The sequence below is a fragment of the Macaca fascicularis genome, chromosome 19 (assembly GCF_037993035.2).
Source record: "Macaca fascicularis isolate 582-1 chromosome 19, T2T-MFA8v1.1".
In the NCBI taxonomy this organism is placed as follows: Eukaryota; Metazoa; Chordata; class Mammalia; order Primates; family Cercopithecidae; genus Macaca; species Macaca fascicularis.
Window position 1 is genome coordinate 56,385,318 of NC_088393.1, and position 25,400 is coordinate 56,410,717.

Below are 25,400 nucleotides of genomic sequence, written 5' to 3' on the forward strand. Positions count from 1 at the left end.
AAGGAGCCAGTTATGGCAGACCTCTGGTAGAGAAGGAGAGAATTGGACGAAGCCTGCCCTGTGGATTGAGAAGAATGGGTAAGCTAGGAAGTGGGGCCTGAGAAGGGGCGGGGCCTCTTCAGAGGTGGGGCCAATGCAACCTTGACGATGGAGCCACCTGAGTGGGTAGAGCTTCATTCAATCTGCCCATTCCCTGCTGTGCGGGCCTGCGGCTGTGTGACTGCATCACTGTTGTATGCAGAGGCTCCTAGTACTCCTGTCCAGAGTGTTCTGGGAAGGACCTCTGTCCAACTTTTTTGTTCCCCTTGGCATGGTACTTTTCAGAGATTTGTAGGTAGATACCCTGGGAGGCAAACTTATTTCTTAACTGCCACTTCCGAGGCATACTCAAAGACGTGATCCCTCGTGCCTTCATTGCTGCTGAGAAGTGTGGTCCGCTCTGTTTCATTGTCCGCTGGGCACTGTGGTCCGTTCAGTGTACGCCCATAGCATTCTGGGAAATGTAGTCCCCTTGCTGCCCCCGGATGGAAGAAAGAGTGATCTTCGCAGCTCCATCTGTGCCCCATTGAATGCTGGGAATGTGGTCCCCTCAGCCCACCTTCACCTACTGAAGGAAGAGGTTCTCCTTGCGTTACAGTAAGACCTCATTTCCGGCCAGATGCCGTGGCATACGCCTGTAATCCCAGCACTTTGGGAGGCTGAGGCGGGCGGATCACCTGAGGTCAGGAGTTTGAGGCCAGCCTGGCCGACATGGAGAAACCCGTCTCTACTGAAAATACGAAAATTAGCCGGGCGTGGTGGCGCGTGCCTGTAATCCCAGCTACTCAGGAGGCTGTGGCAGGAGAATCGCTTGAACCTGGGAGGCGGAGGTTGCAGTGAGCCGAGATCGCAGTGAGCCGAGATCGTGCCCCTGCACTCCAGCCTGGGGGAGAGTGAGACTAGGTCTCAAAGAAAACAATAAACAAAAAGACCTCATCCCCTCAGGACAGCTGCAGTGTCCCCTACGCATTTTACCACAGGCATGAGCCTAGGGAAAAAGCCCACTTGCTGTTCTCGTTGCATTACAGGAAGATTTATTGAGAGCTGATTCTGTGCCAGGGCTGTTTTAATTCCTGGGGAATACAGTTCTAGAGGGGGGAAAAAAGAGAGGGAGACAAGGTCCCTGCCTTATAGAGCTTGCATTTTAATGGTGAGACACACAAAACCAGTAACAGTAAAATCTGGCAGTCCTGGAGGAAATCAACACAGGATGTTGTAATGACTGAGGATGGAGTTTCAACAGATGGCAGTCAGGGGAGGCCTCCCTGAGGCGGTGACATCTGAGCTGGAGGTGTCAGGTGAAGGTCTGTCATGGAGGAGCTAGGGAAAAGTGTCCCCAGGAGAGGCAACAACTAAGGACAAAGCCCTTAAAGCAGGAAGGAGCTTGATGTATTTGAGGAAGAGCAAGAAGGGAGTGTAGCTGGAGCACATTGGGGGATTGGGGTGGCAGGAGATGAGAGGTCAGAGAAGCAACAGGGGCCAGGTCATGCAGGGCCATGGCGAGGACTTTGGCTTTGATTCTGAGGTAGAATCACTGGAAGGTTTTCAACTGAGAAGGGATGTGATCCAATTAATATTTTGAAACAATCACTCTGGCTGCTGTTTGGAGAATAGACTGGAAGATGCAAGATTGAAAACAAAGATGAGCTGGGCACAGTGGCTCATGCCTGGAATCCCACCACTTTGGGAGGCCGAGGCAGGTGGATCACTTGAGGTCAGGAGTTTGAGACCAGCCTGGCCAACATGGTGAAACTTCTCTCTACTAAAAATACAAAAATGAGCTGGGCGTGGTGGTGCATACCTGTAATCCCAGCTACTAGGGAGGCTGAGGCAGGAGAATCGCTTGAACTCAGGAGGTGAAGGTTGCAGTGAGCCAAGATCTCACCACTGCGCTCCAGCCTGGATGACAGAGCAAGACTCCGAAAAAAGAGAGAGAGAGAGAGAAGGAAGAAAGGAAGGAAGGAAGGAGGGAAGGAAAAGAAAATACAGATGGGTGGGAATGTTGTAGATAGCTGGGCAAGAAAGGGTGACAATGAAAGTTGTGACAGTGATGTCAGTGAAGAGTGGACAACTGGAGCTATGTTTGAACGTAGAGCTAAGAAGACTTGGAGATAGCTGGATGTGTGAGGAAAAGAAAGGGAAAGGATGATGTAGGTCTGGGGCCTGAGCATCAGGGTGAATAAGAGAGAGAGAGGGAAAAAAAGGCAGCTGTCCTCTTTATTCCTTTAGATTCTTTACTCCTTTACAAAAAGAGAGAGAGAGAATAGGGAACAGGCTTAAGACAGGGGAAAGATCAAGCATTCTGCTAATTTTGAGACACCTCTTGGAAATCCAACAGGAGATACTGAATAAAAAGGAGGATAGGGCCAGGCGTGTTGGCTCATGCCTGTAATCCAGCACTTTGGGAGGCTCAGGCAGGCAGATCACTTGAGGTCAGGAGTTCGAGACCAGCCTGGCCAACATGTTGAAACCCCCTCTCTACTAAAAATACAAAAATTAGCCGGGTGTGGTGGCACACGCCTGTAATCCCAGCTACTCTGGAGGCCGAGGCAGGAGAATTGCTTGAACCGGGGAGGCGGAGGTTGCAGTGAGCAGAGATTGTGCCATTGCACTCCAGCCCAGGCAACAGAGGAAGACTCTGTCTCAAAAAAAAAAAAAAAAAAAAATGGCAGGGGTATAGATTTGTCTGGAGCTCACACGAGAGGTTATGACTGAGGACAGGAGCCATTAGCATATCCAGCACTGTCCAATAAAACCTTCCGCAAAGATGAAGGTGGTCTATAGCTGCTCTGTCCAATTTGAAAGCCACAAGCCACATGTGGCTGTTGAGTACTTGACATGTGGTTAGTGCAACCAGAAAACTAACTTTTAAATTCTATTTAATAGTTTTTTCCTCTGGTCCTTGATTCAGGATAACTTTTATTTAACTTGAATTTGAATTTGAATTTGAATAGCTATGAGTGGCTAACAGCCACCATATTGGATAGCGTGGCAGACAGTATTTTAAACTCATGGGCCTGGTTGAGATCACCAGGGAGAGAGGAATCAAGAAGACAAGAGAACACTAAGGCACTCCTATACTTAGCATTCTGGCTGAGGAAGAAGGGCCAGCAAAGGAGGCAGAGGAAGAGGTGACAGAGAGGTAGGAGGAAAACCAAAGAAGGGAAAGTACACTTTGCAAAGCTTCTTCCAGTTGGGAAATGCCATCAGCACCCTCACTGCATGCTGGGAGATGTAGTCTCCTCACTGCCTTCAGGGAACCAGTCCCTCTCAGTGGGTGCTGGGAGCTGTAGTTCCCTTACTGGATGCTGGTTGTGTTAATGACAGTGATGTTAACTGCTGGAACAGATGAACTCCCAAATCTCAGTGGATCACCCAACAGGAGGTTATTTCTCATTCACATAAAATCCAGTCCAGGCGCAGTAGCTCACGCCTGTAATCCCAGCACTTTGGAAGGCCGAGGCGGGTGGATCATCTGAGGTCAGGAGTTCAAGACCAGCGTGGCCAACATGGAGAAAACCTGTCTCTACTAAAAATACAAAAATTAGTCGGGCGTGGTGGCACACGCCTGTAGTCCCAGTTACTTGGGAGGCTAAGGCAGGAGAACTGCTTGAACCTGGGAGGCGGATGTTGCAGTGAGCCAAGATTGCGCCGTTGCACTCCAGCCTGGGCAATAAGAGCCAAATTCTGTCTCAAAAAAAAAATCCAAACAGGTGTTCCTGATTGGAGGTGGCTTTCCTCCATGCGGTGACTCGGGGTTTCAGGCTCTCTCTCTCGTGGCTCTGTAATCCCCTTCAGAGGACTTCAGAGTTTTCTGGGGCCTCTGCATCTGCCCTAAAACAGGGAAAAGAGTAAGCTTCAAGAGTAAGGTTTTGGCCAGGCGCGGTGGCTCAAGCCTATAATCCCAGCACTTTGGGAGGCTGAGATGGGCGAATCACGAGGTCAGGAGATCGAGACCATCTTGGCTAACATGGTGAAACCCCATCTCTACTAAAACAATACAAAAAAACTAACCGGGTGAGGTGGCGGGCACCTGTAGTCCCAGCTACTCGGGAGGCTGAGGCGGGAGAATGGTGTGAACCAGGAAGGCGGAGCTTGCAGTGAGCTGAGATCCGGCCACTGCACTCCAGCCTGGGCGACAAAGCGAGACTCCTTCTCAAAGAAAAAAAAAAGAAAAAGAAAAAAGAGTAAGGTTTTATTAGGCCGGGTGCAGCAGGAGAATCACTTGAACCCACCAGGCGGAGGTTGCAGTGAGCCAAGATCATGCCGCTGCTCACCAGCCTGGGCGACAGACAAGATTCTGTCTCAAAAAAAAAAAAAAAAGAAAGAGAGAAAAAGAAAAAGTAAGGTTTTATGGATGAGTCTAGAATAACTCAGTTAGGTGGCTAAGCCTAATCCAGATCTAGCCCTGTGCCTCAGGAGGAAAAGGAGATGGATTTAGTGAACCTATCTAGTCAATCTGCCATATTGGGAGCTGTGGTCCTCTTATTAATTGCTGAGAAATGAGGTCCCCACATCGGGAGTCCTGACATCCTCGTCCCTCCTGGCAGGAGAAGGGCTCCACCTTCCTGCAGCTGGGCTCCTCCACCGAGCAACAGCTTCAGGTCATCTTTGAGGTGCTGGAGGAGTATGACTGGACGTCCTTTGTAGCCGTGACCACGCGTGCCCCTGGCCACCGGGCCTTCCTGTCCTACATCGAGGTGCTGACTGACGGCAGTCTGGTGGGCTGGGAGCACCGCGGAGCGCTGACGTTGGACCCTGGGGCGGGCGAGGCGGTGCTCAGTGCCCAGCTCCGCAGTGTCAGTGCGCAGATCCGCCTGCTCTTCTGCGCCCGAGAGGAGGCCGAGCCCGTGTTCCGCGCAGCTGAGGAGGCTGGCCTCACTGGGTCTGGCTACGTCTGGTTCATGGTGGGGCCCCAGCTGGCTGGAGGCGGGGGCTCTGGGGCCCCTGGTGAGCCCCCTCTTCTGCCAGGAGGCGCCCCCCTTCCTGCCGGACTGTTTGCAGTGCGCTCGGCTGGCTGGCGGGATGACCTGGCTCGGCGAGTGGCAGCTGGCGTGGCCGTAGTGGCCAGAGGTGCCCAGGCCCTGCTGCGTGATTATGGTTTCCTTCCTGAGCTCGGCCACGACTGTCGCGCCCAGAACCGCACCCACCGCGGCGAGAGTCTGCATAGGTGAGTGGGGCTGGAACGGGAGGGATGTGGAAGGGCTCCCAGAGCCTAACTACCTGCAGTACTCACTGAATGAGTGGCTCAGATGGTTCACATCCGCTCTTTGAGCCTCAATTTTCTTTTCTGTAAAGTGGGTGCAACTGGGTCTCTTTTCTGAGGTTAAATCAAGTAATTTGGAAAAAGCGTCTGAGATAAAGTGAGTGAATTACTATATTTCATGACTCTAAGACGCATAATTTTTCACATTTTAGTGTATTTGAAAACAAGATGTGTCTTATAACTGATGGCTTATCATGGCTTAATTGGCAGCACTTTTGTCCTTCTTTGTGGTGCATCTTACACTTGAGAGCATTTTAGATTTAGTCTAAATACCTAGACTATAAACTGAACTTCAGTAGCAAAAAAGACCCAACAATCCAGCGGCCCATATGAGGTCGAAGTTTGTTCCTCTTTCACATAACAACCCAGAGATGAGCATTCCTGGTTATCAGGAGACTGCTGCTCCATGTGATCATTCAGGGACCCAGGGTCCTACCACCTGGTTGCTCTGGCCTCTCTGCATAGTCGAAGCAGGTCGTGCAGATGTCTTTGTTTTTTTGTTTTTTTTTTTTTTTTGAGACGGAGTCTCACTCTGTCGCCCGGGCTGGAGTACAGTGGCCGGATGTCAGCTCACTGCAAGCTCCGCCTCCCGGGTTTACGTCATTCTCCTGCCTCAGCCTCCGGAGTAGCTGGGACTACAGGCGACCGCCACCTCGCCCGGCTAGTTTTTTGTATTTTTTTAGTAGAGACGGGGTTTCACTGTGTTAGCCAGGATGGTCTCGATCTCCTGGCCTCGTGATCCGCCCGTCTCGGCCTCCCAAAGTGCTGGGATTACAGGCTTGAGCCACCGCGCCCGGCCGCAGATGTCTTAATTGCAGCTCATGAGAGGGGGAAAAGAGAGAACGTGGACAGCAAGCACTTTCCTTTTGAGTAAGTGAGGCAGAATGGACACACCTCATACCTTACTGTTGAGAAGGTAGTCATATGGTCAGGGCTGGCTTACTGGTTGTTGACAGTGGTGTCCATTCTGATTGGCTAGACGTCTGCTGGGATTGGCTAGATGTCTGCTGGGATTAGCTAGATGCCTGTTCTGATTAGCTAGACGTCCATTCCCATAGGCTAGACTTCCATTCCTGGCTAGACGTCCATTCCGATTGGCTAGCGCCTGTGCAGTGCCGATTGCTAGATATTTTGGTTATTACTGCGGCTCATGGCCTAGGCCAACTGCAAGGAAGACTGGGAAATGTCAATCCTAGATGGACAGGTGTGTGCCCAATTTACACACTATGATTTTAGAAGAGGAGAACAGAGTTTGTGGGAAAACAGCATCTCCACGATAGGAAGCTCTGGGAGTGGAAAAATTGATGAGTTTGGTGACAGAACTGTGAAAAGAGAGATCTTTAATCCTGAATGAGGATGAGGTGAATTTGGGAAGAGATGATGGTGGGGAAGAAGACCTAAAAGAGGGGGAATTGAGAACTGGTGAGATGGAAATCAGGATCCCCGGAAAAAAAAAAAAGGGTGAGAAAAGCATCCCTTCTTCATAAATACTTACTGAGCACCCGCTAGGAACTAGGGCTCATGCTGGGCGCTGGGAACATAGATGAATAAGACCATGGACTTATTCTTCAAAGAACGCAGGGTCCTGTAAGAGTGGCAGACAGGGACGGGGATAATGGCAACACAGCATGATGCTTGCAGTAATGGAGGTCATGCGGGCATGGCGGGGGCACGGAGAGAAGCACTGGCTAAGCCAGGAGATTTTCGGATGCACGAAGCAGAGTCTCATTGGAATTTCCTTAGGGAAAAGGGGGTTTATTGGAAAAATACACACACAGAGGAATGAGAAGCCAGGAATTGAGGCTAAGCCTGGGGCCAGCTATTGTTTCAGCTCTCTCTGGTTCTTTCTTTTTATCTTTTTCTTTCTTTCTTTCTTTCTTTCTTTCTTTCTTTCTTTCTTTTTTTTTTTTTTTTTTTTTTTTTTTGAGATAGAGTCTCCCTCTATTGCCCAGCTGGAGTGCAATGGCACGATCTGGGCTCACTGCAGCCTCCACCTCCCGAGTTCGAGCGATTCTCCTGCTTCAGTCTCCTGAGTAGCTGGGGTTACGGTCACGTGCCACCACGCCCAGCTAACTTTTTTTTTGTATTTTTAAGAGAGACGCCATGTTAGTCAGGCCAGTCTGGAACTCCTGACCTCAAATGATCTGCCTGCTTCGGCCTCCCAAAGTGCTGGGATTCCAGGCGTGAGCCACCGCACCCGGCTGATTCTGTCCTTCTTACTCTATGCTTTCTCCCTCCCTCCCTCTGTCCGTCTCCTCCCTCGCTCTCCCTTTCTTTGTTTCTCAGGCTTGCCTCTCCCAGAGGCTGTTCAGTTCTTTACCCAGAATTTCTTCTGCCTCATAACTTCAGCTCTTGCTGGTCACAACTCATCCTTCCAGATCTCATAGCAAAATGTCATCCCAAGAGAGGAAATGTATCAGCTTCAGTCTGCCTTCCAAACCAGGGTGCAAAAGTCACAAGTCAGCCTGTGGAGTCAGGAAGGTTTCTAGGAGGAGATATCTGAGCTGTGACTGAGGGATGAATTGCTCATTGATTCATTTATTGATTGAAACGCCCTTTATTGAAAGTCTACTATGTGCCAAGCATTGCTTTAGGCACAGGATATATATAGTGTTAAATAAGGTCCTTGCTCTCTCAGAGCTTACAGTCTAATAAAAGAGAAACGCAATGAGCAAATAAGTTAAGAAAATGAAATATCAAGCAGGCAATAACTTCTGCTATGAAAATCAGACGGGGGAATGTGATAAGAAATGCATAGGGGGCTATGCTAGGTGGGGTGGTTAGGAAAGACCTTTCTGAATAGGTGAAATTTGGAGGTTAAAAAACATGGATAGCTAGACCGTGGCTCACGCCTGCAATCTCAGCACTTTGGGAGGCTGAGGCAGGAGGATCACTAGAGGCCAGGAGTTCCAGGCCAGCCTGGGTAACATAGTGAGAACTCCATCTCTACAAAAAATTTAAAAATTAGCTGGGCATTGGCTGGGCATGGTGGCTCACACCTGTAATCCCAGCATGTTGGGACGCTGAGGTGGGCAGATCATGAGGTCAGGAGATCGAGACCATCCTGGCTAACATGGTGAAACCCTGTCTCTACTAAAAATACAAAAAATTAGCTGGGAGTGGTGGCGGGCACCTGTAGTCCCTGCTACTCTGGAGGCTGAGGCAGAAGAATGGTGTGAACCCGGGAGGCATAGTTGGCAGTGAGCCAAGATTGCACCACTGCACTCTAGCCTGGGCGACAGAGCGAGACTCCATCTCAAAAAAAGAAACAAGAAAAAAAAAAAAATTAGCTGGACTTGGTAGTGTGTGCCTGTAGTCCTAGCTACTTGGGAGGCTGAGGTGGGAGGATCACTTGAGCCTCGGAGATTGAGGCCATAAGGAACTGTGATCTCTTCACTGCGGTCCAGCCTGTGCAACAAAGTGAGACCCTGTCTCTAAAATAATTTTAAAAATTAAAATTTAAGAAATAGGTAGGCAAGGTGTGGTGGTTCACACCTGTAATCTCAGGGCCTTGGGAGGCTGAGGTGGACGGATCACTTGAGGTTAGGAGTTCGAGACCAGACTGGCCAACATGGGGAAATGCCATCTCTCCTAAAAAACACAAAACTTAGCTGGGCGTGGCGACAGGTGCCTGTAATCCTAGCTGCTTGGAAGGCTGAGGCAGGAGAATCACTTGAACCCGGGAGGCGAAGGTTGCAGTGAGCCGAGACCACACCACTGTACTCCAGTCTCAGTGACAGAGCAAGATTCCATCTTAAAAAAAAAAAAAAGAGAGAGAGAGAGAGAAAGAAATGGATAAAGCGAAGGAGCCAAGCATTGGAAGATCTCAGTGAAGGGAGAGGGAACAGCAGGTGCAAAGCCTATGGGGCTGGAACTGCCTTGTCTTAGTCTGTTTTGTGTTGCTGTGATAGAATATCATAGGCTGGGTAATTATAACGCACAGAAATTTGTTGGCTCTTGGTTCTGGAGGCTGGGAATCCAATATCAAGATGTCACCATCTGGGGAGGGTCTTCTTTCAGCATCATTACATGATGGAAGGCATCACATGGCAGAAAGGCAAAGAGAGAAGTGGGGGAGATCAAGCAAACCCACTCCTGCAACAACAGCCTTAGTCCATTTGTGAGGGCACTGGAGCCTGCATGACCGAAATGCTTCTTAAAGGTTTCACCTCCGAGGGCTGGGTGCGGTGGCTCACACGTGTAATCCCAGCACTTTGGGAGGCCGAGGCGGGCAGATCACGAGGTCAGGAGATCGAGACCATCCTGGCTAACACGGTGGAACCCAGTCTCTACTAAAAATACAAAAAATTACCCGGTGTGGTGGCGGGCGCCTATAGGCCCAGTTACTCGGGAGGCCGAGGCAGGAGAACGGCGTGAACCTGGGAGGCGGAGCTTGCAGTGAGCGGAGATTGTGCCACTGCACTCCAGCCTGGGTGACAGAGTAAGCTTCAGTCTCTAAAAAAAAGAAAAAAGGGGCCGGGCGCGGTGGCTCACGCCTGTAATCCCAGCACTTTGGGAGGCCAAGGCAGGCGGATCACAAGGTCAGGAGATCGAGACCATGGTGAAACCCCGTCTCTACTAAAAATACAAAAAATTAGCCGGGCGTGGTTGTGGGCGCCTGTAGTCCCAGCTACTCGGGAGGCTGAGGCAGGAGAATGGCGTGAACCCGGGAGGCGGAGCTTGCAGTGAGCCGAGATCGCGCCACTGCACTCCAGCCTGGGCGACAGAGCGAGACTCCGTCTCAAAAAAAAAAAAAAAAGAAAAAAAAAGGTTCCACCTCCTAATTCAGAAAATACCATCACAATGTAAATGAAATTTCTTTTTTTTTTTTTTTTTTTTTTGAGAGGAAGTCTCGCTCTGTTGCCCAGGCTGGAGTGCAGTGGTGCGATCTAGCCTCATTGCAACCTCCACCTCCTGGATTCAAGCTATTCTCCTGCCTCAGCCTCCCGAGCAGCTGGGACCGCAGGTGCCTGTCACCACACCTGGCTAATTTTTGTATTTTTGTAGAGATGGGGTTTCACCATGTTGGCCAGGCTGGTCTCAAACTCCTGACCTCAGGTGATCTGCCTACCTCAGGCTCCCAAGGTGCTGGGGTTACAGACATGAGCCACTGCACCCAGCCGTAAATTTCAATATGAGTTTTGGAGCGGACAGACATCCAAATTATAGCTTGCCTGTTTGGAAGCCTGTTTGGGAGCCTGCAATGCTGGTGTGGCTGGAACATAGTGGGCAAGGAGAAGGAAGGTATGAGTAGTGGATGGAGAGGGTTGCAGGGCCCAGCTTGTGAAGGGCCTTTAGACCAGGGGCAGGGGTTTGGACTTCATTATTCATTTATTTATTTAGTTTGAGACAGAGTCTCACTCTGTTGCCTGGCTGGAGTGCAGTGGTGCGATCTTGACTCACTGCAACCTCAACCTCCCTCCCGGGTTTAAGTGATTCTCCTGCCTCAGTCTCCCAAGTAGCTGGGATTACAGGTGCCCACCACCATGCCTGGCTAATTTTTGTATTTTTAGTAGAGACGAGGTTTCACCATGTTGGCCAGGCTGGTCTCAAACTCCTGACCTCAAGTGATCTGCCCCCCTCAGCCTCCCAAAGTGCTGGGATTACAGGCGTGAACCACCACGCCCAGCCTGGACTTGATTCTGAGAGTAGTGGGGAGTTCACCGGAAGTAGTATTCCAGTCAGGAAACAGCATGTGCAACAACCCAGAGGGGAGAGAAACTTGGGCAGATGGTGGGACCACAATAGTTCCGAGCAGATGAAGGCCACAGAATTAGGAGTCAGAGTGACAGGCCTGGCATGGTGGCTCACGCCAGTAATCCCAGCACTTTGGGAGGCCGACGTGCAGATCACGTGGTCAAGAGATTGAGACCATCCTGGCCAACATGGCAAAACCCCATCTCTACTAAAAATACACAGATTAGCCAGTTGCGGTGGTGTGTGCCTGTAATCCCAGCTACTCAGGAGGCTGAGGCAGGATAACCGCTTGAACCTGGGAGTCGGAGGTTGCAGTGAGCCCAGATCATGCTACTGCACTCCAGCCTGGGCGACAGAGTGAGACTCTGAATCAAAAAAAAAAAAAAAATGGAGTCAGAGTGGTGACAAGGCTGGGAGGTGGGTGGCACCAGGCCTTTGCCTTCAATGCCTGGTTGAGAGGCCTGGATCTGTTCCACAGCACTGGCAAGCCAGGGGTGGGTGATGAGCAGGAGATGGGTGGCATGAATTTTGGGTATAGAAAGATGCCTCTGGGACCTGGTGGGGAACAGACTGGAGTAGAGAGATTGGAGGCTGGAGCCCAGGCAGGAGGCTGGGATGAGGGCCTAGGAGGGCTGTGGGGAGGCACAGAAGAAGACAGAGCAGAGAAAGCCCCAGCCCAGGAAGAAGGAGACTTGGGGACAGATGGGCTGGGTAGGGGGAGGGAAGAAGGCAGCTGAGAGTCTAGTCCAGTGACGGGGTGGATGACATGAGAGGCAGTCAGAGTATACAAGGCAATGTTGCATAGTGAAGATATCGAGGAGTCCAAGGACACCCCCTGCTATCCCTGGCCCTGGGCACTTCTACCCGGAGGAGGAGACGTTTGAGCTCAGTCTTTAAGACAGATAGAGTTGGTCAAGGCCGGGAGCAGTGGCTCATGCCAGTAATCCCAGCACTTTGGGAGGCCAAAGCAAGTAGATCATCTGAGTTTGGGAGTTTATGATTAGCCTGGGAGACATGTTGAAACCTTGTCTCTACTAAAAATACAAAAATTAAAGTTAGTTGGGTGTGGCGGTGCACATTTAAAGTCCTAGCAGCTCTTCAGGTGGCTGGGGTGGAAGGGTCACTTGAGCCTGTGAGGCAGAGGTTGCAGTGAGCCAAGATCACGCCATTGCACTCCGATCTGGGTGACAGAGTGAGACCCCATCTCAAAACAATAATAATAATAATAATAGGCCAGGCGCGGTGGCTTACGCCTGTAATCCCAGCACTTTGGGAGGCCGAGGTGAGCGGATCACAAGTTCAGGAGTTCAAGACCAGCCTGACCAACATGGTGGAACCCCGTCTCTACTAAAAATACAAAATTAGCCGGGCGTGGTGGCATAGCTAATCCCAGCTACTCAGGAGGCTGAGGCAGGAGAATCGCTTGGACCTGGGAGGTGGAGGTTGCAGCAAGCTGAGATGGCACCACTGCACTCCAGCCTGGGTGACAGAGCAAGACTCCATCTCAATAAATAAATAAATAAATAAATAATAAGAAGAATTGGTCAGGATAAGGGGTGGTATAAGGGTTTTCGGGCAGAAAGAACAGCATCTGCAAAGGCCTAGAGATAAGAAATCTCTTGACATGTTTGGGAGACACCTTGCAACCAGTGTTGACACAGGAAAAAAAAAAAAGAATTTTGGGGTGAAAAGAGTTGGAGAGTGGGAAAGTCTCAGATATGCGGCTTCAGAGGAAGGCAAAGCCAGAACAAAAACGGACTCTCGGGGCTTGGCACAGCAATTCACGCCTGTAATCCCACCACGGTGGGAGGCTGAGGTGGGAGGATCACTTGAACTCAGGAGAGCCCGGGAGAAATAGTGAGATTCTCTCTCTACTTAAAAAAAAGAAAAGAAAAAAGAAAAAGAAAAGAAAAAGAGGCGGGCCAGGCCAGGCGCAGTGGCTCACGCTTGTAATCCCAGCACTTTGGGAGGCTGAGGCGGGCAGATCACCTGAGGTCATGAGTTCAAGACCACCCTGGTCAACATGGTGAAACCCCATCTCTACTAAAAATACAAAAAATTAGCTGGGCATGGTGGTGGGCGCCTGTAATCCCAGCTACTAGGGAGGCTGAGGCAGGATAATTGCTTCAACTTGGGAGGCAGAGGTTGCAGTGAGCCGAGATCATGCCGTTGCACTCTAGCCTGGGCAACAAGAGCAAAACTCTGTTTCAAAAAAAAAAAAAAAAATGCATTAAAAAAATAAAAAAAGAATGGCCGGGCGCAGTGGCTCAAGCCTGTAATCCCAGCACTTTGGGAGGCCGAGACGGGCGGATCACGAGGTCAGGAGATCGAGACCATCCTGGCTAACACAGTGAAACCCCGTCTCTACTAAAAATACAAAAAACTTAGCCGGGCGAGGTGGCAGGCGCCTGTAGTCCCAGCTACTCGGGAGGCTGAGGCAGGAGAATGGCGTGAACCCGGGAGGCGGAGCTTGCAGTGAGCTGAGATCCGGCCACTGCACTCCAGCCTGGGTGACAGAGCGAGACTCCGTCTCAAAAAAAAAAAAATAAAAATAAATAAAAATAAAAAAAAAAAAAAAAGAAAGAGGCGGGGCACAGTGGCTTATGCCTGTAATCCCAGCACTTTGGGAGACTGAGGCAGGTGGATCATATGAAGTCAGGAGTTCTAGACCAGCCTGGCCAACGTGGTGGAACCCCGTCTCTACTAAAAATACAAAAATTAGCTGGACATGGTGGTGCACACCTACAATCCCAGCTACTTAGAAGGCTGAGGCAGGAGAATCACTTGAACCCAGGAGGTGGAGGTTGCAGTGAGTGAAGATCACGCCCACTGCACTTCAGCCTGGGCGACAGAGCAAGACTCTGTCTAAAAAAAAAATTTTAAAAACTGGGAAAAATAGTCAAATCCCATCTGTGCTTTAAAAAAGAAAGAAAGAACAAAAGGGGACTCTAGGGCCTCAACTCCAAGCTGAAAGAGAGTCTGGAACCTTATCCTGGGGTCACTGGGCAGCCAAAGGGAGGGTGCTGAGCAGGGAAGGTGTATACTTGCGTTTCTGAGCCCTTGGAGGTGAAAGAGGAGAGATTCCAGCTCGGGGCTGGGGCTGATGGGTAGAAGGGGGACTTTCTCTGCCTTCAGCTGCCAAGGTCCAGCCCAGGTCCCAGCACGTCTCCTTTCCCTCCTCCTGGGCAGGTACTTCATGAACATCACATGGGATAACCGGGATTACTCCTTCAATGAGGATGGCTTCCTAGTAAACCCCTCCCTGGTGGTCATCTCCCTCACCAGAGACAGGACGTGGGAGGTGGTGAGTCACAGCCCAGACCTCGGGCATGGCAGAGGGCCTGGACTCCTGCATCCCGGCAGAGGGGGTTCTGAGGTCCTGGACTAAGAGGGAGGAGGAGACAGGGAGCCTGGACTCCTGGGTCCTGGGATCTGAAGGTGGGAGGGGCTCCTGGATCTTGGAGGAAGCTGCTGCCCACACACCTAGGTCTGAGGAAGAGGATCATGATGGCCAGGATACACCAGGAAGCCTGACTCTCCTTCCCTTTGGCCAAGGTGGGCAGCTGGGAGCAGCAGACGCTCCGCCTCAAGTACCCGCTGTGGTCCCGCTATGGTCGCTTCCTGCAGCCAGTGGACGACACGCAGCATCTCACGGTGGCCACGCTGGAGGAGAGGCCGTTTGTCATCGTGGAGCCTGCAGACCCCATCAGTGGCACCTGCATCCGAGACTCCGTCCCCTGCCGGAGCCAGCTCAACCGAACCCACAGGTGACAGCTCGGGATCCAGGAGTTCCGGCTCCAAAACCCTCCTCCCGTGAAGCCCAGTAGTCCGGGCCCCCAGCCACCTCCTCCCTTGGGACCCAGGACCCACAAAGCCCTCCAGCTTGGTGACCTTGGGCAAACCTCAGAATTCTTTGAGCCTCAGTTTCCCCCTGAAAGCGCTAACCATAGTTTTAGCTGCTGCCTGTCCCTTCCTCCATATCCTCTCTTCATGGGAGAATCTGAGGAGGGGGTCCCCAAACTCCCCAAGCCTGGTCACTGCCCGCAGCCCTCCACCGGATGCCCCCCGCCCGGAAAAGCGCTGCTGCAAGGGTTTCTGCATCGACATTCTGAAGCGGCTGGCGCACACCATCGGCTTCAGCTACGACCTCTACCTGGTCACCAACGGCAAGCACGGAAAGAAGATCGATGGCGTCTGGAACGGCATGATCGGGGAGGTGAGGGGGTGGACGGGAGGCAGGGAATCTTCAGGGCGGAGTGAAGAGGTGGGCACCGCCCGGCGCGGAGGCTCACACCTGTAATCCCGGCACTTTGGGAAGTCGAGGCGGGCCAATTGCCTGAGCTCAGGGGTTCGAGGCCAGCTTGGGCAACACAGTGAAACCCCGTCTCTACTAAAATACAAAAAATAAGCCATGCGTGGGGGCAGGCGCCTGTAATCCCAGCTACTCGGGAGGCTGAGGCAGGAGAATTGCTTGAACCTGGGAGGCGGAGATCGCGCCACTGCACTCCAGCCTGGGCACAGAGCGAGATGCCGTCTCAAAAAAAAAATTTAAAACAAGAGGCGGGCACCCTGGGGTAGGGGCGCGGCCAAATGGAGGAAACACCTGATTTGGGGCCTGGGGCGGGGCCGCGGGAAGGACAGGCCTTGGAACAAGGGGCGGGATCAGGAGGTGTCAGGGGCGGGGCCTGGAGGAGGGACTTTGGGGCAGAGGAGGCGGGGCTAGGAGGGTGGGACTCCTAGGAGAAGAGGGTGGGGCCGGGAAGATGTGGACCAAGGCCTTGAGGACTTTCTGGGAGCAGCGGGCTAGGACGCGGGCTACCAATTCCCAATCTTTTTCCCCATCTCTCACCTCCGCCCTTCCTTTCCCCACTCTGCGTCCCCCTCCCTCCTCACCCACCCCGCAATCCCTTTTAGCCCTTTCCCTCACCCTGTCACTGATCTGCTCCCGGGGCCCGTCTCTGCCCGCCGTCCGTGTCAGTCTGTCCGCTTGAGCCAGGTTCCCTCGCCCACTCCTCATCGCCCCCACCCCAGGTGTTCTACCAGCGCGCAGACATGGCCATCGGCTCCCTTACCATCAACGAGGAGCGCTCCGAGATCGTGGACTTCTCCGTCCCCTTCGTGGAGACCGGCATCAGCGTCATGGTGGCGCGCAGCAATGGCACGGTGTCCCCCTCGGCCTTCCTCGGTAAGCTGGGGCCCTGGGACAGGGAGCCAGCCCTAGGCAAAGTAGCTGCCCCCAACCGTGTGGGCCCTGGGATCAGAAAACCTGGGTTCCCGGTATCATGGATACTGAACCCCCAATGCAACTTCGGTGAAGTGACATCATTTCTGAGCCTCAGTTTCCTAATCTACAAGATGGAAGAAATAATTTCCCTACCCAGAAGACATTTTGTCAAGAGGCTAAAGAAGCTTGAACTCAGGAGCCGTCTCTTGCACTGCAGCTTCCAAACGCTGCACCTGGTTTATATCCATAAGGTTGAATTATTTTTTCTCAAAGAGAGCCCTCCAAATTGTGCAAGCTTCAGGCCCCACAAAACCCAAGTGTTTTGCTGTACCTAGGTATAAGACGAAGAGAACAAATTAGCATGGTACCAATACCTTGTAAGCACTTAAGTCACCATCAGTGTTTACTGAGCACCTACTATGTGCCAGGCAGTGGGCTCCACACTGGGAACACAGTGGCAAAGGAGGAAGGCACAAATCCCTGTCCGCTAGGATCTCTCAGCCTTGTGAAGGAGACAGAAGATAAACTTCTCTCTCTCTCTTTTTTTTTTTTGAGACAGAGTCTCACTCTGTCGCCCAGGCTGGAATGCAGTTGCAGTGGCATAATCTCGGCTCATTGCAACCTCAACCTCCTTCCTGGGTTCAAGCGATTCTCCTGCCTCAGCCTCCCAAGTAACTGGGATTACAGGCAAGCACCACCACGCCTGGCCAATTTTTGTATTTTTAGTAGAGACGGGGTTTCACCACGGTGGCCAGGTTAGTCTCAAACTCCTGACCTCAGGTGATCCTCCCACCTCAGCCTCCCAAAATGCTGGGATTACAGGCGTGAGCCACTGAACCTGGACAAGGGTTTTAACTACAGAGATGGTGTGGGGATATATAATGAGATTTAGGTTTTTAAAATATCCAGCTCTAGGCTGGGCGCGGTGGCTCAAGCCTGTAATCCCAGCACTTTGGGAGGCCAAGACGGGCGGATCACGAGGTCAGGAGTTTGAGACCATCCTGGCTAACACGGTGAAACCCCGTCTCTACTAAAAAATACAAAAAACTAGCCGGGCGAGGTGGCGGGCGCCTGTAGTCCCGGCTACTCGGGAGGCTGAGGCAGGAGAATGGCGTAAAAACCCGGGAGGCAGAGCTTGCAGTGAGCTGAGATCCGGCCACTGCACTCCAGCCTGGGCGACACAGCGAGACTCTGTCTCAAAAAAAAAATAAATAAATAAAAATAAAAATAAAAAAAATAAAATAAAATAAAATATCCAGCTCTGTGTAATCCCAGCTACTCTGGAGGCTGAGGTGTAAGGAAGGCTTGAACCCAGGAGGCAGAGGTTGCAGTGAGCCAAGATGGCACCACTGCACTCCAGCCTGGATGTCAGAGCCAGACTCTTCTCTCAAAAAAAGAAAAAAGAAAAAAATCCCAGTTTGTGGAAGCAAGTGGCTGGTGGAGATGCTACTGCAAGGCTCATGCCAGAGACAGAGTGGGGGTGTGCAATAGGAAGGTGACAACAGACAGACGCAGAGTGTGGTTAGGGAGCTGCCCACCAGATGGGCTGGTGGCTTTGGGATGGATAGGGTAGATGGCCCATTGCTGAGCCAGAGAAGCGTGCCTCCGCCAAGGGTAACAGTGCTTGTCAGTTTCCACTTGCTCTCTGAAGTGTGAGCAAAGCTCCTGGGAGAGGGGAGGGGCTGGAAGAAGAGCCATCCCTTCCTTTGTATTTTGTTTTCTGTTTATTTTGCCCAACGGTGTCTCCTGTGGCCTCCTCTTTGCACCAAGGTCTCTGCAGGGCGCACTGAGAAGCACCACGTGGGGCCCCTGTTTGCAGGCAGCACACTGCAGGGGAGTGACAAGGTCCTATTTATGCCCCACCAAGTTGCCCAGCAGAGGTGACAGGCGTGTCCCCAGCTGCCGCAGTGACAGTCCAGGGTGCTGACCTTGCTGTGACGGGGGCAGTCCTGGCAGCTCACACTTGGCCCTGGGAAGTTGAATCACCTGGTCCTAACCTCAATGAAATGGTGATTTGGGTTTATTGCTGGTGAGCTCCAGGGGCGACACACGGTTATCGAATGTGAGGAGGGGACCCGTGAATGGGAGGTTGTCTAGGACAGCGCAGGGTGTTACCTCTAGCAGGGGCACTTAGGAGACAAGTAAGAGAGGGTGTCGCTGGTTCAGGCACCTACGAGTTCTCTCTTTTTTTTTTTTTTTTTTGAGACAGAGTCTTGCTCTGTCACCCAGGCTGGAGTGCAATGGCACGATTTCAGCTCACTGCAATCTCCACCTCCTGGGTTCAAGCAATTCTCCTGCTTCAGCCTCCTGAATAGCTGGGACTACAGGCATCCACCACGATGCCCAGCTAATTTTGTATTTTTAGTAGAGATGGGGTTTCACCATGTTGGCCAGGCTGGTCTTCAACTCCTGACCTTAGGTGATGCTCCCACCTCAGCCTCCCAAAGTGCTGGGATTACAGGTGCGAACCACCACACCCAGCCACCTGTGAGTTCTGAGTAGTTAAAGCATGGGTGATTGACAGAGTGATTAGGCCAGGGAGGAGAGTGTGACAAGGCTGAGTGGCAGGGACTTTGTCCTGGGGGTGCTAGGAAGCCCGGGGAGGGCTGTAAGCAGGGGAGGGGCCAGGTCGTCTCTGTGCTGCGTGGGGGATAGGCTGTAGGAGACAGACAGGAGCTCAGGACACTGGGGAAATGGTTGGTGGGAGATGAGGCCTGAGCCCTGTTGGCCATGAGAATGGAAAAGAGAGGCCCAAGTAGCATCAGGGGCAGGAGCGTGGGGCTGGAGACTGACAGGCTGTGGCCAGCGAGGGAGAGGGAGGGAGGATGGCACATGGGGTTTGGGCCTGTGACTGGGTGGATGGTGGGGCTCCCATCATGGGGAGCATGGGAGCTAGTCTGGGCTCAGCATGGGACATGATGAATGGCCTGGGGGGATGGCTGGGGTAGGTGGAGGCTTGGGCCTGTGACTCAGGAAACATTTAGGAGACAGTTTCTATTTGTGGCTGAAACCACAGACATGCCTGCGATGGCTCTCTTTGAGAATGGCTGCTTCTTAGGGGTCTGGGTGAGCCATAAGACTATCTCAGAGATGGAGAAACAGAGATAGGGCCAGAATAGGATGGGGTCAGATCTGGGCTGCACCTTGTTCACCTTCAGGTAGTACCCTAGGTGTTTTTTTGTTTTGTTTTGTTTTTGTAGAGACAGGGTCTCACTATGTTGGCCAGGCTGGTCTTGAACTCCAGGCGTCAAGTGATCCTCCTGCCTCAGCCTCCCAAAGTTCTGGGAGTACAGGCGGGAGGCACCGCCCCAGCCTCATTCCCTAGTCTTTTGCTTGGCTGAGCCATGACCACACACTCCCTTGTCCCCAGAGCCCTACAGCCCTGCCGTGTGGGTGATGATGTTCGTCATGTGCCTCACTGTGGTCGCCGTCACTGTTTTCATCTTCGAGTACCTCAGTCCTGTTGGCTACAACCGCAGCCTGGCCACGGGCAAGCGTGAGTCCCCCTTCCTCCATCCCCCTGCCTCGGAGCTCCCGAACCACAGAGAGAGAACTACATTTCCCAGCAGCCCCTGGCGGGGGGGGTCAAGCTAGGGCGCCAGATGCCTTGAGGGCCACTGGGAATTGTAGTTCTTCCTTTTGCTCCCTTATTGAGAAGGGATTTGGGGTCCATGTCCACGTCCTGGCCCCCTGCAGGCCCTGGCGGCTCAACCTTCACCATTGGGAAATCCATCTGGCTGCTTTGGGCCCTGGTGTTCAATAATTCAGTGCCCGTGGAGAACCCCCGGGGAACCACCAGCAAAATCATGGTGCTGGTGTGGGCCTTCTTCGCCGTCATCTTCCTCGCCAGCTACACAGCCAACCTGGCCGCCTTCATGATCCAGGAGGAGTACGTGGATACCGTGTCCGGGCTCAGTGACCGCAAGGTGTGTGTGGGTCCAGGGATGGGCTGGGGCTGGAGGTCACAGAGCTTGGCATGTGGTAGATTAGAGGGGATTCTTGCGGGGGAGGGAGTGGGGGGAGGGCGGGAAGGGGTCTCTGAATTCCAGAATGGTAGAATGGAATGTTGTGGATGGAGAAAGAACACGGTTCACGATGCGCCATTTTAAATATTCCTAGGGAAGAGGGTGTCCTTGAATGTCCTAGGGGCAGTTGTGCCAAATGGAATATTCTAGAACCAGTGCTTCTCTCAAACTGTGAGGAAGGATTAATTTTTGAAACTTCTAAGGCCGGGTGTGGTGGCTCACGCCTGTAATCCCAACACTTTGGGAGGCTGAGGTGGGCGGATCACGAGGTCAGGAGATCGAGACCATCCTGGCTAACACGTGAAACCCCCTCTCTTCTAAAAGTACAAAAAATTAGCCGGGGGTGGTGGCGGGCGCCTGTAGTCCCAGCTACTCCGGAGGCTGAGGCAGGAGAATGGCGTGAATCCAGAAGGTGGAGCTTGCAGTGAGCCGAGATGGCACCACTGCACTGCAGCCAGGGCCACAGAGTGAGACTCCGTCTCAAAAATAAAAATAAAAAAAGAAAGAAAGAAACTTCTAGTCTATTGCAGACAATGCTTTTGTAAAATTCAACGGAAATGAATTATTAGAAAAGTAAAATAAGGTGTAAAACCAAGACAGACAAAAGTCAAACCTGGCTAGGCACCGTGGCTCACACCTGTAATCCCAGCACTTTGGGAGGCCGAGGTGGGTGGATCACCTGAGGTCAGGAGTTTGAGACCAGCCTGGCCAACATAGTGAAACCTTGTCTCTACTAAAAATACAAAAATTAGCCAGGTGTGGTGGTGGGTGCCTGTAGTCCCAGCTACTCAGGAGGCTAAGGCGGGAGAATCGCTTGAACCGGGGAGGTGGAGGTTGCAGTGAGCCATGATTACACCACTGCACTCTAACCTGGGTGACACAGTGAGACTCTACCTCAAAAAAAGAGCCAAACTCATATTTTCATTTATTAGATTCAACAGACAAGTAACGATCCTGTCAAATCGTTCTAAATGCTCACTCCCTCCATTCCTGTACGCACCTCACTGCAATCACCATTTGTTGAGGGACTGGTGGTTTGCAGAGCACACTTTGAGCACACTGGTTTGATTAACCAGCTGGGTGACATGACCTATTAGAGGCTTGAGAAATCAGTTTGATGGGTTGCAATAAGCAGTTTTTGATGGAATGGTGTAGAATAGAATAGAATAGTTGACTGCATCTTATGTAGTAAGTTTGGTTTTGCAAAACTTGTTTTAGTTGGCTGGGCGCGGTGGCTCATACCTGTAATCCCAGCACTTTGAGAGGCCAAGGCGGGTGGATCCCCTGAGGTCGGGAGTTTGAGACCAGCCTGGCTAACATGGAGAAACCCATCTCTACTAAAAATACAAAATTAGCTGGGCATGGTGGCGGGCACCTGTAATCCCAGCTACTCGGAGGCTGAGGCAGGAGAATCGCTTGAACCTGGGAGGTGGAGGTTGCAGTGAGCCAAGATTGCCCATTGCACTCCAGCCTGGCAACAAGAGCGAGACTCCGTTTAAAAAAAAAAAAAAAAAGTGAGGCCGGGCGCGGTGGCTAACGCCTGTAATCCCAGCAGTTTGGGAGGCCGAGGCGGGCGGATCATGAGGTCAGGAGATCGATACCATCCTGGCTAACACGGTGAAACCCCGTCTCTACTAAAAAATACAAAAAACTAGCCAGGCGAGGTGGCAGGCGCCTGTAGTCCCAGCTACTCGGGAGGCTGAGGCAGGAGAATGGCATGAACCCGGGAGGCGGAGCTTGCAGTGAGCCGAGATCGTGCCACTGCACTCCAGCCTGGGCGACAGAGCGAGACTCCGTCTCAAAAAAAAAAATTAAATAAATAAATAAATAGTGAACTATTTCTGAACGGATTGGTAAATAGCAACAGGCCCCAGCTCCTGCCATGCCAGTCTCTGCCCCCGGGACCTCCCGTGATTCAGTAAGTGAAGGCTTAATGCCTGGCACATCAGGGGCCTCAGCGAGGCTTCTCATGAACTTTTGGATTACGTGTCTGCAACTGTGTGTGCTGGGTGGGAGTGAAAAAGCATTTCCTAAGGTAGTGAGCAAGTGCTGAGAAATACGGAATACTTCTGGGACCGGGGTGTCTGCCAGATAGCGGGTGTCTCTCAGAACGGGGGCTTTGTGTTAGGGATGTCCCTGCGGAGGGTGCCCTAATCACTCCCCATTCTGCCCCAGTTCCAGAGGCCCCAGGAGCAGTACCCGCCCCTGAAGTTTGGGACCGTGCCCAACGGGTCCACGGAGAAGAACATCCGCAGCAACTATCCCGACATGCACAGCTACATGGTGCGCTACAACCAGCCCCGCGTAGAGGAAGCGCTCACTCAGCTCAAGGCAGGGTCAGCGCAGACTCGGGCCGGGGGTGGGGGTGGGGCCACTGGGGACCTGAGGATGCTCAGAGTTGGCAAGGGATCCAGGTTCATTCCTTCAGTCCCAGAGGTCAGCCCTGGGTGGGTCAGCTTGGGGGGTGGAGGTCACCCAGGGTGGAAGTGGACTCCTCCCAGGAATAGGTTCCTTGGGATATTTTCTGGGATGCAGTAGTTCTGGATTCTGGGGTGAGACTGACAGGGCTCAAATCTTTGCTCTTCCCCTTCTTGGCTTTGTGACCTTGGGCAAGTTACTCAGCCTCTCTGAACCTCTGTTTCCTCCTCTAAATGAGGATAACAAGAGTATCCCAACTGTAATGATCATAAGGTCGTTACAAGAATTATACTAGCAAGCCGGGCGCGGTGGTTCACGCCTGTAATCCCAGCACTTTCAGAGGCCAAGGCAGGTGGATCACGAGGTCAGGAGATCTAGACCATCCTGGTCAACATGGTGAAATCCCGTCTCTACTAAAAATACAAAAATTAGCTAGGCGTGGTGGCGCGCGCCTGTAGTCCCAGCTGCTCAGGAGGCTGAGGCAGGAGAAGAGCTTGAACCCGGGAGTTGGAGGTTACAGTGAGCCGAGATCATGCCACTGTACTCCAGCCTGGCTACAGAGCGAGACTTCATCTCAAAAAAAAAAAAAAGAAAAAAGGGAATTAAACTAGTTAATCCATTCAGAACATTTATTTATTTATTTAGAACAGTGCCCGGTGCACTGTTTGCTGATATTATCATTAGTTGTTTGCTGGTATTATCATTATCATTAGACCTGAACTCACTGGAATCAATGCTTGGATTGTGTTTCTTATCTTTTTACATCCCTTTCCCAGATCATAGGGATGAAGTTAAATTCAGAGGCCAGGTTCGGTAGCTCACGCCTATAATCTCAGCACTTTGGGAGACGGAGGTGGGCAGATCACCTGAGGTCAGGAGTTGGAGACCACCTGGCCAACATAGTGAAACCTCGTCTCTACTTAAAATACAAAAATTATGGCCGGGCACGGTGACTCACGCCTGTAATCCCAGCACTTTGGGAGGCGGGCGGATCACAAGGTCAGGAGATTGAGACCGTCCTGGCTAACACTATGAAACCCCGTCTCTACTAAAAAAAAAAAAAATACAAAAAACTAGCCGGGCATGGTGGCGGGCGCCTGTAGTCCCAGCTACTCGGGAGGCTGAGGCAGGAGAAGGGCGTGAACCCGGGAGGTGGAGCTGGCAGTGAGCCGAGATCGTGCCACTGCACTCCAGCCTGGGCGACAGAGCAAGACTCCGTCTCGAGAAAAAAAAAAAAAAATTAGGCTGGGTGTGGGGACAGGCACCTGTAATCCCAGCACTTTGGGAGGCCAAGACGGGAAGATCATTTGAGGTCAGGAGTTCGAGAACAGCCTGGCCAACATGGAGAAACCTTGTCTGTACTTAAAATACAAAAATTAGCCGGGCGTGGTGGTGGGCGCCTATAATCTCAGCAGCTTGGGAGGCTGAGGCAGGAGGATCACTTGAATGCAGGAGGCGGAGGTCGCAGTGAGCCGAGATTGCGCCACTGCATTCCAGCCTGGGCGACAGAGAGAGACTCCGTCTCAAAAAGAAAGCAAAACAAAAAAAGTTGAGTTGAGGCTCCAAAGTGCAGCCCACGATTCCAACAAGGCTGAGCGCAGTAACTCTCTCCCTGTCCTGCATTTACTTAGTCCTTCCGTGTGCACTCTTCTTCTCCTCTACTCTACGCCGGGCAGTGAACAAATAGACCCGATTCCTAGGTCTAGAGGTGGGAAATGAACAATAAACATGCAAACAGAAAAATCAAGATCTTTTCAGAAAGTGATGGTGAACTAGAGGGTGGCTGGGCTGGGATATTTTCACCAGGGTGTTCAGGGAAGGCTTCTCGGAGGAGGTGACATTTGTGCAGAGCCCTGCAGGAGGTGAAAGAGCTAGCCAGGTGGACTTCCGGAAGCAAAGCCTTCAGGTGGAGGAAACAGGGTGTGCAAAGGGCCTGAGGAAGGTGTGGTGTTGGTTTACTGGAGGAACAGCAAGAAGGCTACTGTGGGTGAAGGGCAAGGAGCTGAGGTGAGAGAGTAGATGAGGGGAGGATTCTGGGCATGAGGCCAAGGTCAGGGCTGGACTTTACACTAAGGGCAGTGAGAAGCCTTGGGGAGTGGAGACTTTATGTAAGGAAGGGTACGATCTGATTTCTGTTTTTGTTTGTTTGTTTGGAGACAGGGTCTCACTCTGTCACCCAGGCTGGAGTGTAGTAGTTCGATCTCAGGTCACTGCAACCTCCCCGTCCCCTGGGTTCAAGCAATTCTCCCACCTCAGCCTCCTGAGTAGCTAGGATTACAGGCGTGCACTACTATGACTGGCTAACTTTTGTATTTTTGGTAGAGACGAGGTTTCACCATGTTGGTCAGGCTGGTCTTGAACTTCTGACATGAGGTGATCTGCCTGCCTCAGCCTCCTGAAGTTACGAGATTAGAGGTGTGAGCCACCATGCCTGGCTTAAAAAATTTCTAATGCCCGTTGCAGTGGCTCACACCTGTAATCCTAAAGCTTCGTGAGGCCAGGGTGAGAGGATCACTTAAGACCAGGAGTTCAAGACCAGCCTGTGAAACATAGTGAGACCCCTTGACTCACCAAAAAAAAAAAATTTTTTTTTTTTTTGAGATGGAGTCTTGCTCTGTCGCCTAGGTTGGAGTGCAGTGGTGCAATCTCGGCTCACTACAACCGCTGCCTCCCAGGTTTAAGTGATGCTCCTGACTCAGCCTCCCAAGGAGCTGGGACTACAGGCACCTGC

The 25,400-nt window shown here is 51.9% G+C and overlaps 1 protein-coding gene across 5 annotated transcripts in view; it reads left to right on the plus strand.

Annotated features, from left to right (window-relative positions):
* Positions 1–25,400, plus strand: part of GRIN2D (glutamate ionotropic receptor NMDA type subunit 2D) — a 57,506-nt gene that overhangs the window by 6,398 nt on the left and 25,708 nt on the right. For 3 of the 5 annotated variants that reach the window (XM_045380861.2, XM_074024064.1, XM_065534713.2), the window contains 8 exons: positions 4,590–5,209; positions 14,192–14,306; positions 14,558–14,769; positions 15,050–15,218; positions 16,034–16,187; positions 19,597–19,722; positions 19,923–20,152; positions 22,427–22,587. In XM_045380861.2, the coding sequence (XP_045236796.1) occupies positions 4,590–5,209; positions 14,192–14,306; positions 14,558–14,769; positions 15,050–15,218; positions 16,034–16,187; positions 19,597–19,722; positions 19,923–20,152; positions 22,427–22,587 (1,787 nt within the window). Of the gene's footprint in view, positions 1–4,589; positions 5,210–14,191; positions 14,307–14,557; positions 14,770–15,049; positions 15,219–15,916; positions 16,188–19,596; positions 19,723–19,922; positions 20,153–22,426; positions 22,588–25,400 lie in introns of those variants that run through there. The other 2 variants (XR_012427812.1, XM_074024065.1) reach the window with 2 other exon arrangements.